The sequence below is a fragment of the Gobio gobio genome (genome assembly GCF_949357685.1).
Source record: "Gobio gobio genome assembly, chromosome: 3".
NCBI classification, from domain to species: Eukaryota; Metazoa; Chordata; class Actinopteri; order Cypriniformes; family Gobionidae; genus Gobio; species Gobio gobio.
In genome coordinates, this window is record NC_137099.1 from 61,915,227 (window position 1) to 61,927,058 (window position 11,832).

The window sequence follows — 11,832 nt, forward strand, 5'->3', positions numbered from 1 at the left end:
GCGGCCTACAGGCCTGCCTTTTGTCTTCCAGGTCCTTCTGATAAGCAAATGTGTTGACAACAGTAAAGCAAATTTCTTTGTTGGATTTCAAATATCAAATATCTTTGATTATTTTCAATCCCTTCAGTCCCCCCTTGGCACATTTGGCCACATTTATAAAATGTCCAGAGGTGACACAGTCAACAAAGACATGCTTTCAGTTGTGTAGATGTCATCTTCAGACTTGTCGTCCAGGCATGTTGGAAAAGCAGTCTGTCAGTCCTTACACCTGCTTGACAACTTCATCAAATGGTGTGGTGCAATCTCTTTGATCAATGATATGCAAAACGTCCATTGAATAGCTCACACCTCAAGAACAGTCACTGAAGATGAGAACAAACGCTTGTCTCTCTTTCTGAGGCAGAACACAGGAGGTGAATTCGAGCAGCAGGAATCTGTAACAAATAGCCCAACAAACAGCAAAATAGCATACACTTTTGTCATTTGTCATTTGGTCATTGGCATTTGTCATTGGTCAGAAGTTTGATATGGTCAGATTAAAATATTCTCTGGCAATAAGCCTTTAATTCGATGTACTTAAGTGGTCAAGGTTTAGAATAAAAGAAGATCTCACAAGCTCTTACATTATTTCTAGAAATATATAAATAATCTGCATCATAACAAAACAACAATCACATTGTTGGGTTTATACCCCTCTTTCATTAAGAGTTTCAGCAAAATATTGTGTAACCAAATACAGAAATTCAATTGAATTCATGTCCAAAACCATTGTTACATTGTAAAATGGACAAAATACAAAGACTCAGAACTATATTTAAATTGGTGAGACAAATAATACCTGATTTAGTAAATCAAAAGAAGGAAACAAAACAAACAATAACTTGAAGAAATTCACAGTTGGAATACAGTCTAGATGTAAAGACATTTTGTGAGGCAGATGGAGATTTGACTTTGTGTGAAAATCAAATTTATGTGACTGAATTTAGCTGTGGCTATGTGTAAATCATGTCCAAACACTGGTGAGGAGGTTTACAATTGTGATGCAAATTTAGCCCTGTTGTAAAACAGGCAGCCAGTATGTGAATGTGAGTATGAGATGTGACCTGGCTCAAAATTCCTCTCACACCAATGTTTTTGTTAAGGAGCATGATAAAATGCAAAGTTTGGAGTTCTTGAATCCTGCGCTATGATGAAAACATTCTCATGGTTAATGCAATTGTAATTCACACTGTAGCCACATGGCAATTATATGCTCCTGTTCTTGGTTTAACTGCAGCTATATCGGAAATAGCAGAGTTTCCAATTCGGAGACTAACAAATTCAACATAGACACACATGCAACTTGAAATTGCTGTACAATTCCAGTATTAAAGTTATTCCAATTTACACAAGATCCATGGCCTAGAATGCACAGCATCTACAGCCTTTATCCTACACAGCAAAATCCCCAGTGTTAAATTAACACTCCTCAGTGTACATATGTGTCCACACTACAGGGTGTTAAAAGTAACACTTAAGAAGTGTTAAAGTTAATGAGATAATTAAGTGATTAATTAAGTTATGATTGACCATTAGTGATGAGAAACACAAGAACTACAACTGACTTCAGTCACAGCTTTAGATGAAATCAACTGAAGATAAAATAAGACATTAAATCTCTGAAGATCTCAGCAGAGGATTAAACAACTCCACAAACAGCATTACCAGCTTCACACATTATTAACCAGACTGACTTTATTTCTGTCAGACGTCTACAGAAGCTCTTACTGAGGTTTAGATGTTGATGATTTATTGAAAATAATAGTTTTGTTTGACACCACCATTATGGTGATCAGTGTTACTTTAGTTGGGCTCTTCACCCTTGACTTATCAGTATTTTTTTTCTCTCTGCCTGCTGTAGCTGTTTGTTACGGTGAGAACAGCAAGAGAAAATTGATGATGACAAGTTGATGACAGATGATGTTGGCTTGTTGTTGGTGATGCAGTTGTTATCATCATATAGTGCCTTATTTGCTGATCTCCTGAGAGTCATGGATTATAGTCGCCTTGTGACTCTACTGTAGGAGATCCAACAGTGTTTTCATCAGATAAACTGATCAATGTTTAAAACATGTACATAAGTCTTGTTTTCCGGTTTAATAACACATCACACAATAAGCACTTCTAACTCCTGCGATATTTACTCACACACAGACATCAAGAATCAGCCTATGAATCTCAACAATGGTGACATGCTTAATGCCGCAATGCATTCTGGGTGCATCATGCATAACTCATCCATGGCTCCCAGAATGCATTGAGGCATGAAGCATGTCACCATTGTTGAGATTCATAGGCTGATTCTTTATGTCTGTGTGTGAGTTAATCTCGCAGGAGTTAGAAGTGATTAGTGTAGAATCTGCTTTAAAACCTATTCAGCTCTACTGATTAAAACCAATCTGGATCTTTCCTGGAATCACAGTAAAAACAAAGTTAATCAGTGATTTAAATCACTATACAATGATCATACTCTTATCACTGAGCAGCCGAGAGCATCTGATTGTGTTTACTCTTGCTTTTCTTGCCATAGTAAACTCAGTTACAGCAGTCAGAGAAACACTAACATTAAAATGTCATCAAACTGCCCAACTAAAGAAAACACTGATCACCGTGGTGGGTGACATTAAAAAAGTTTCAACAAAAAATGTAATTCTCAATAAGAGCTTCTGTAGTTGTCTGACAGAAATAAAGTCAGTCTGGTTAATAATGTGTGAAGCTGGTAATGCTGTTTGTGGAGTTGTTTAATCCTCCTCTGCTGAGATCTTCAGAGATTTAATGTCTTCTTTTATCTTCAGTGGATTTCATCTAAAGCTGTGGCTGAAGTCAATTGTAGTTCTTGTGTTTCTCATCACTAATGGTCAATCATGACTTAATTAATCACTTAATTATCTCATTAACTTTAACACTTCTTAAGTGTTTGTCACAGGTCGGGGCGGGCCAAACCAGACTGCACCCACCCCTGGAAACCCGGGAACCACCCCGAGGAACGTGTCAAGGACCAGACAGACAAGGGAATAAAATAATACAGTTTATTTATTATTGTTAAAAGGTCGATGAATTGGATAAGTCCTAATTAAAATCTTCTTCTTGCCACCCGGACAGTTCAAGAGTCTACCAACCTCCCAGGACGGGAGGGGAGGGACGTTCGTGGCGGACCGGAGGCTCGTCGGAGGGGAATCAGGGGGGAATCCCCGCGCCGTCCAGGTAGGTCACAGGGTGAGTATTCCTCTACGGGACTCAAGAGGGGAGGCCGTGGTCATGCGCACCCCATTCAGACTGGAACCAGGTAAGTATGCCGATGCGAGGGCGAAGCGAGTCACTGGGGTTACTCCGGAGGGAGGTACTCAGAGGTGGGGGCAAGCGAGCCACTCTCTTCTTCTTCTGAGCAGGGTAAAGGCTTCCAAATAGGGCGTGTGGGGACCACCAGGCGGGAGGGACACTTTGAGCGGGGCGCTCACGTCAGCTGAACACTGGGACAGACACAGCACAGTTTCGACGGTTCAACAGTATGTGAAGCTTTTCAACTGATATACCTTCTCTCCTTTCGAACAGGGTCAAGGCTTCCAATAGGGGCGTGTGGAGACCACCAGGCGGGAAGGACACTTTGGACGGAACACTCGACCACCAGGCGGGGAGGACACTTTGGACGGAACACTCCACTTCCGCTGAGCACTGGAACAGTATAGCAAGGTCTCAACGGTTCAACAGTATGTGAAGCTTTTCAACTGATATACCTTCTCTCCTTTCGAACAGAGTCAAGGCTTCCAATAGGGGCGTGTGGAGACCACCAGGCGGGAAGGACACTTTGGACGGAACACTCCACTTCTGCTGAGCACTGGAACAGTACAGCAAGGTCTCAATGGTTCAACAGTGTGTGAAGCTTCGCAACTGATATACCTTCCCTCCTTTGAACAGGATCAAGGCTTCCAATAAGGGCGTGTGGAGACCACCAGGCGGGGAGGACACTTAGAGCGGGGCGCTCACGTCGGCTGAACACTGGGATAGACACAGCACAGTTTCAACGGTTCTACAGTACATGAAGCTTGCAACTGATATACCTTTTCTTCTTCTGAACAGGGTAAAGGCTTCCAATAGGGCGTGTGGAGACCACCAGGCGGGGAGGACACTTAGAGCGGGACGCTCACGTCGGCTGAACACTGGGATAGACACAGCACAGTTTCAACGGTTCTACAGTACATGAAGCTTGCAACTGATATACCTTTTCTTCTTCTGAACAGGGTAAAGGCTTCCAATAGGGCGTGTGGAGACCACCAGGCGGGGAGGACACTTAGAGCGGGACGCTCACTTCGGCTGAGCACTAGAACAGACACAGCACAGTTTCAACAGTACATGATATATGAAGCACTCAGCACTAGCGGGGCCGGGTCTTTTCAAGCCGGAAGTTGGGCAGTTGCTTTATCAAGACCCTTCGTTAGAGACAGCGGGTGGAAGACTGTAGGAGAGGAGTGCACGGCAGACTTCTATTACTTCTCCACACACAAATTTCACTTCACAGCACAAACCGTGTAAATCTTCACTTCAGGCACTGCAATTCCACTCGCACACCGTGCATTCGGGCCAGCACTCACCCACCGGTCTTTTCTCCCACCAGATCGGATCTCGTCCTCGATCAGGGCTTGACTTTGCTCCGGGAAAGCAGAAGAATGATGCAGCGATCACCACATTCGGCAAGGAGAGGACAGAAGTTGGAGACAGATCATTAATTCACTCGGTGTAATGTTCACTCGTGCCAAACGTTTTCCAAACTCTCCACACCACTTCAGTGTTAGTGCATATAAACAACGGATCAAATACTCATCACTTGCGTCTTTCTCACTACGGACGATATTCCTCAAGTCTTCGCTGCCAAATACTTCACTCCTTCCTTCCTCTTCCCCAACTCCAATCTTCCCCACTCCACAGCCCAGCCTCAATGAAAAGAGCAACCCGCTGACAAACACAGCATCATACGGGAGGAGAACCACCCAACAGTCTGTTTCCTCTCTGTTTTTAAAGCCTCATCTCAATAGGTGTCCCTCTCACAGCGTTCTCTATAATTGCCCCACACCTGCTGTCACTCAGGCAATCAGCCCCGCTGCCATGGCAACAGATTCACAGGGCATAGACCGGAGGTTCACTGGAAAATCCTGCAACAGTATTCACCAGGATCTTAGTCCCGTTCGGTTTGTTTTGTCACCCCGTGACATGTTACTTTTAACACCCTGTAGTGTGGACACATATGTACACTGAGGAGTGTTAATTTAACACTGGGGATTTTGCTGTGTAAGTGTTTCATCACTTACAGTAAAGCAATCATGTGTTTTAAAGAACAAACTTGACTAGTCTATGTGTATCTCGTATCACAAATAACTATAATGTGTAATCAATGCGCACAATGTGTTTAGTCCAATTACAAATTTGAAAATACAAACAGGATCATTGCAATCTGAATGTTTTACTATTAAACTCCTTGCTAAGAGGCTGCTAGCCCACTCGCAAGTGAAGTTAATAGCTGAAGGCCTTGCATGAACACTGCAGTTAGCTCACTGAGAGTTTTACCTGCAAATGAGCGCTGTTCTTTGCCTTTAGAAAGTAATTTCCTATTTTTCTGAAAATACGGCGGAGGTCGCCCGTTACCCAGTGACCAGCATTTTCCCTCGGCATGACCGATTTTCTGACAGTATCTGCAAAACCTGTTCTCTTTGCCATTGGGTTGTCTGCTACGTTCTCCTGGAATTTCAGTATATTCATGACTCTCGGATGCTTGTAAATCATCCTGCATCCCCTTAAGAGCTAAAATAGACACACTTTCTTGTGCATTTTCTGAACTAAATGCTTCAGATTCATTAGAGCAAGTCACCTCATCTACGAAGTGAACATGCTTTTTAATCCCATTGCTGTTAAGCATTATGGGAGTCATGCACTTTTCAGCATTTAGCTTAGCCTTGAGATCTGCAATGGTTTCTTTGTGCTTTTTACACTTTTCAGTCAGGGCTAACTGCTCAGCTAGTAAATTATCTAGCTGCGTTTGAAGATCTTGAATCTTTGCCTCAGACTTTTCTGCTTCTTCATTTTTAGAATCCACTTCTTTACATTTCGCATCTATACTTGAAAATAGATGTGTTGTCACATCACGTAGCCTTTTACAACTTATGAAGTTTAAAGCCTCAATTATTTCACCATGTTTTGATTTCTTTTGATGTTGGCCATTTAATTCCCAATATCTGAACATTTCATCATCTGAACTTTTAATTCCAATATACTCTTTCTTGAGTTTGGACAAGGTAGGCTCAACTTTTTCACTCCATAAAGCAAACAATATGTCACTAGAAATTTTCCCTTCCATCCCGAGGAGATTATCTGAATATTCACGGATTGTACAGTAATGGGACTATTGAAGCTATTTAAAACCTTCTAAATTCTGTTTCATGCAATTCCTTCAACCATTAAAAAATGAAAACAGACTTACCCATTTCTTGGTCAGAAGGTTAGCTTTAATCCATTCACAAGATCAACTGTGAAAAAATGTCCTCATTCTTACACAGATCAAAGTAAATTTCAGAAAATTCACTGCAAGGGATCCCGGGTTTTCGGCACCATCTGTAAGAGTGGACTCCTGTAGATGGTTCAATCAACAGGGTTGCCAGAGACTAAAGAAACGTTATCAGAAAGATGGAAGAAAACTGTACATTTCTTGTCTATTTCCACCCACTGCAACTCATACCAACGACGGAGATAAGCGCAGTTACAATAGCAAAATATGTGGGAGAGCGTTGCTATAATATGACAATATTGTATTGCAATAGGGAGCACTTCAAAGTCAATACTAAATCAAAACTAGTTAGCACAGTATTTGTAATAGAAAGGATTTAATGACAAAATCTGGTTATGGTTACACTTAAAATAGTTTCAAAATGGATGGATGAGATGATAAACTTATACCATTAATCGTACACAGCATGAATACAATGTTACCTGAGAGATAGAGAGAGAGATAGAGAGAGAGAGAGAGGGGGGGGGGGGGGAGAGAAGAAGAGAGCAAAGACAAGAAGCCCAGATGACTTCAAGAGCCAGAGGAAAAGAGAGCGAGAGCCTAGTTTCCAATCTTCTTTTATCTACTGTATTCCTTGACCATGTGACTGAAACCAAATGTATTCTTTTAAACTGACCAATCAGACCAAACTCACACATAACATTCAAACTGACCAATCAGACCAAACTTCCCCAACAGTAAAAGGTGTGGCACCCCCTGCGGCCTACAGGCCTGCCTTTTGTCTTCCAGGTCCTTCTGATAAGCAAATGTGTTGACAACAGTAAAGCAAATTTCTTTGTTGGATTTCAAATATCAAATATCTTTGATTATTTTCAATCCCTTCATAAGCATAATTGAACACGAGTCTGTTTCCCGAAACATAGTTCCAACGAACGTTTAGACGCACACAGATATTTAAGAATCAGCATATGAATCTCAACAAGGGTGACATACTTAATGCTGCAATGCATGCTGGGAGCCATGAGTTTTATACTGTAGCGGCTTAGTAGGGTTGGAGCTAAACTCTGCAGGACATCAGCTCTCTAGGACCGAACTTGCCTACCTCTGACTTAGAGGTACAAAAATGTAGGCGTATAGTTTGATGACCCCAAGTTTGAGCGCAGAATCTTGGGACAAGTGGTCTTCACCTCACAGCCGGTTGAAAAGAATCGGGATAGGACTCGGGCAGAAATCATGTTCATGGATGTGATTATTTACGTTACTGTAGTATGAAGCAGAAGCAGGAGTGATTGTTAATGAGAAGAGCGCAACACAAGCCTCGCGAGCAGCAGGACCTTTATTATAGCATAGTCGCCGGCGGGACTTTTATTTTGCCACAGTCGCCACTTCCGCTTTCCCGGTCATGATTATGAGGTAACGCAGCTCTGTTTATCATATTAGACACATCTGAGTGTGTTGAAAATGATGTTATGATGTTACTTTGTGCGTTCTCTCGGTTGCTGCTATGACACTGGAAACCGAGGGTAACGCAGATATGACGTAAATGAGAGGCGACGTCCTCACACGTCCTGGTTCCTTGGTTAAAATAGCAATTTTCTCACGATTTACAAATAGTTGGAAACATTTGGAATATTGTAAGTACTAGGGATGCCACAATTCTCAATATAATATTGAACCGTTCGGTACGGCATTCACAGTTCAATACGCGCTTGTGAATTGCGTTTTTTTCGGTTTCGCATTTAATTATTTATTTTCCTACAAATTCTATAATTTGCCTCCATCACAGTTTACTGAACAATGCGACATACATTCACATCACACGTTAGTGGTAGAGTTATACTCATTGAACACTATAGTTATTCACAGTCACGAAAGTTCATTATTTGCATGCGTTTTACAGCCTTGCCGGTTTAACATTTCATTCATGTGCTTATGCACGGTTTTAACATGCGCTTTTCCGAGCGCGCACACTAAACGCCTGTCAAACACGTGATAACTGTACTAAGTAGTGTTACTGTGCTAATACTGTCAAATACACACAAGGTTAACATAAACACAGTCGGTTATGTCTAAAGTGAAAGTAAAATCGGCGTGTGTCTGTATATTAGATAAATTGACAGCAGTGCAGCCTATTATGAACACGCTGTCCTTAAAGGGGCAGTTCACCTCTAAAATTATATCATTATTTATTCACTCTAATATTGTTCCAAACCTGTACTCATTTCTCGATGACAGAATTTTCATTTTTGAGCGAACTATCCCTTTAATGTTTATACAACTACAAAAGACAAAGAGAAAATCACTGACTGCTCTCGACTGAAAAACTAACACAGTAGCTTCAATAAGAATCAATGTATATTTTATAGTGAAGTCTATGTAGTGTTTTATTTTTACATTTATTCATTAAATTTCATACTTAAATGCTGCTGTACAGCTCTGAGCTGCCAGTGTAAATCTGTATATATATTTATTTTATATTATACTAAACACTAGCAATGTGTACAGGTTTTTTTAAAGTAAAGTTTTAAGTTTAAGAAAGGTTTTTCAATTCTTTTAAGTAAAATAAAGAAAGAGTATTGCAATAAAAAAATTGTATTTTTTCTCCTTAACCTCTTGCTGTTCCTGTTGCCTAATAATAGAATAGCAAAAAACTGATGTGACAAGCCATCAGAACTGAACCAAACCAAAAACCGTGGTTAAAAAACCGAGGTATGTATTGAACCGTGGACTAACTGTATTGTTGCATCCCTAGTAAGTACTCAACTGAACAAAATATATAACACTGGCCTAGTGGTTTTTGGATATTTTACTGAAAAAATGTTGCATAGTGCACCTTTAAGGGTACCACCCCAGTGACAGCCTCTTGTACCTTAAAAGGTACAATTTTGTACTCTTTTTTTGAGAGTGTAGGCTATTTACCTCACAGACATGAGAAATAGGTCTATAGAAAGCTTGAAATGTCTAATTTTAAATGAACCAGTTCACATTCCTTCTGTAGGCGTGCACACGTTCACAACTGCAGAGATTTCCTGTAGCTCAAACAGTAGAGCGTGACGCTAGCAACGCTAAGGTCATGGGTTTGATTCCCAGGAAAAGCAAGAACTGACAAAATGTAAAAAAATGTGTACCTTGAATGCAATGTAAGTCGCTTTGGATAAAAGCGTCTGCTAAATGTATAAATATAAATATAAAATGTAAATGGAGATGATGAGTAGGCATCATCATCAACTTCATCTTTGTAGCCAACACGGACTCAGAAAACATTAGTTTATTAATACAAAATTAAAATGTCTCCTTGCTATTTTTACATTCATAATCGTTAGGCTACTTTTGCCAGCGCTTGAGCGTGAGGCATATATTCTGCCCTTAAGTAAACTATGAGTAAGTAAAAAAGGTCAAATTGAAAAATGAAAACTAAAAAAAACAAAAAAACAAGAATCATTGGCTCTGGGGTGGGGCCCCGGCTGCGCTATGCCGGGCGACGTCTCGTCCTTGTTGTGTTTATAGTCATAACGGGTTTGTGAACTGTTCTTAGTCTGGCCCGTCACCAAGGACCTGTTTGCCTTGGGAGACCCAACCAGGGGCATATAGCCCCTGACAACATAGCTCCCAGGATCATTCGGGTACTCAAACCCCTCCACCACGATAAGGTGACAGTTCAAGGAGAGGCTTATTAAAATGGAAAAATGTAATTGGTATCAAAAAAAGAATCGTTCAGCAACCGGTATCGAAGTCAAGGTATCGTTATCGATATCGAAAAATTTTAACCGCTACCCAACCCTATTGTAAATGTTAATTTTTCTATGTTTTAGATCCACCAAAGAGCGTCTCAGTGTCCATCAGTCCATCTGGTGTAATAGTGGAGGGAGATTCAGTGACTCTGAACTGCAGCAGTGATTCAAACCCTCCTGCTCTGACCTTCAGCTGGTTTAAAGGAGGAACGATTGTAAGATCTGGAAGAATCTACAGCATCTCAAAGATCAGCTCTGATGACATTGGAGAATACAACTGCAGATCCATTAATGAACATGGAGAGAAATACTCTGATGCTGTGACTCTAAACGTCATGTGTGAGTTAATGATCATCTGCACATTGTTCACAAATCTAAGTTCATTTTGTAATATTTATTGTTAATTAGGCCTGAGTATCATGTTTGATACTTTTTAGGCATGACCGAATTGCCTCGATACCATTGAGTATTGTAAAATGTCTTGTCGTTCGATACCGGATTTCGATACCTAAGGGGTTAATCTCGTCAAAACAGTACATTAGGCATATACAGACAGGAGCCATCTTGGAAAACAGTCTCGACGAGTCAAGCCACGGACGCTGTGCTAAGATGAACTTAATTCCTATTGACCAGCTCACTTAGCACAGCGTTCGTGGCTCGACTCGTCAAGACTGTTTTCCAAGATGGCTCCTGTCTGTATATGCGTAATGTACTGTCTTTATAAAGTATCTTCTTATTAAACTGTTTGTACACTTACAAAGTTCTCAATGCTGGTTTGCATTTAGGGACCCTCATTATGCTACCGTGTTAAGCCCGGGGTATACTTCACTTACCGCGCCGGGACGCATCATGCGCGCAGCCCTGTCCGCGCGTCTTTCAAAGTATACTACACCACGGATGCAGGCGGATGATCGCGTTCGACACATGCGCAGAATTTTTTTTTCCTATGCTCTACCAGACATCGGAGGGCAGCACTGAGTCCTGTCATCAACGGGACATTCGCTGGGCATTATCGGAGAAGAACTGAAGTGCATCCACCATTGCAACATAGTTTGGAAGAAACACTGAAGAATCAAAAATGTTCTCTTTTTTTCAAGTGTGTTGTTTTTAAACCAGTCTTTTCACACTCTTCTTCGACGGCTGAACACTGTGCTCAATACTGTGCGTATTGCCACCTAGTGGACTCTTCTGTACTGCTGGCGCATGATGACCCCAAGTTTAAGCACAGAATCTTGGGACAAGTGGTCTTCACCTCACAGCCGGTGGAAAAGAATCGGGATAGGACTCGGGCAGAAATCATGTTCATGGATGTGATTATTAACGTTACTGTAGTATGAAGCAGGAGCAGGAGTGATTGTTAATGAGAAGAGCGCAACACAAGCCTCGCGAGCAGCGGGACCTTTATTATGGCATAGTCGCCGGCGGGACATATAATTTGGCCACAGTCGCCACTTCCGCTTTCCCGGTCATGAGTATGAGGTAACGCAGCTCTGTTTATCATATTAGACACATCTGAGTGTGTTGAAAATGATGTTATGACGTTACTCTGTGCGTTCTCTCGGTTGCTGC

General features: G+C 41.3%; 2 protein-coding genes across 5 annotated transcripts in view; one reads left to right on the top strand and one right to left on the bottom strand.

Annotated features, from left to right (window-relative positions):
- Nucleotides 1–11,832, bottom strand: part of LOC307124221 (uncharacterized protein) — a gene marked incomplete at its 3' end in the record, with an annotated part of 717,433 nt that overhangs the window by 248,747 nt on the left and 456,854 nt on the right. The window lies entirely within an intron of this gene.
- Nucleotides 1–11,832, top strand: part of LOC307122988 (B-cell receptor CD22-like) — a 106,260-nt gene that overhangs the window by 68,452 nt on the left and 25,976 nt on the right. For all 4 annotated transcript variants that reach the window (XM_079811350.1, XM_079811352.1, XM_079811349.1 and 1 more), the window contains one exon: nucleotides 10,345–10,602. In XM_079811350.1, the coding sequence (XP_079667476.1) occupies nucleotides 10,345–10,602 (258 nt within the window). The remainder of the gene's footprint in view (nucleotides 1–10,344; nucleotides 10,603–11,832) is intronic.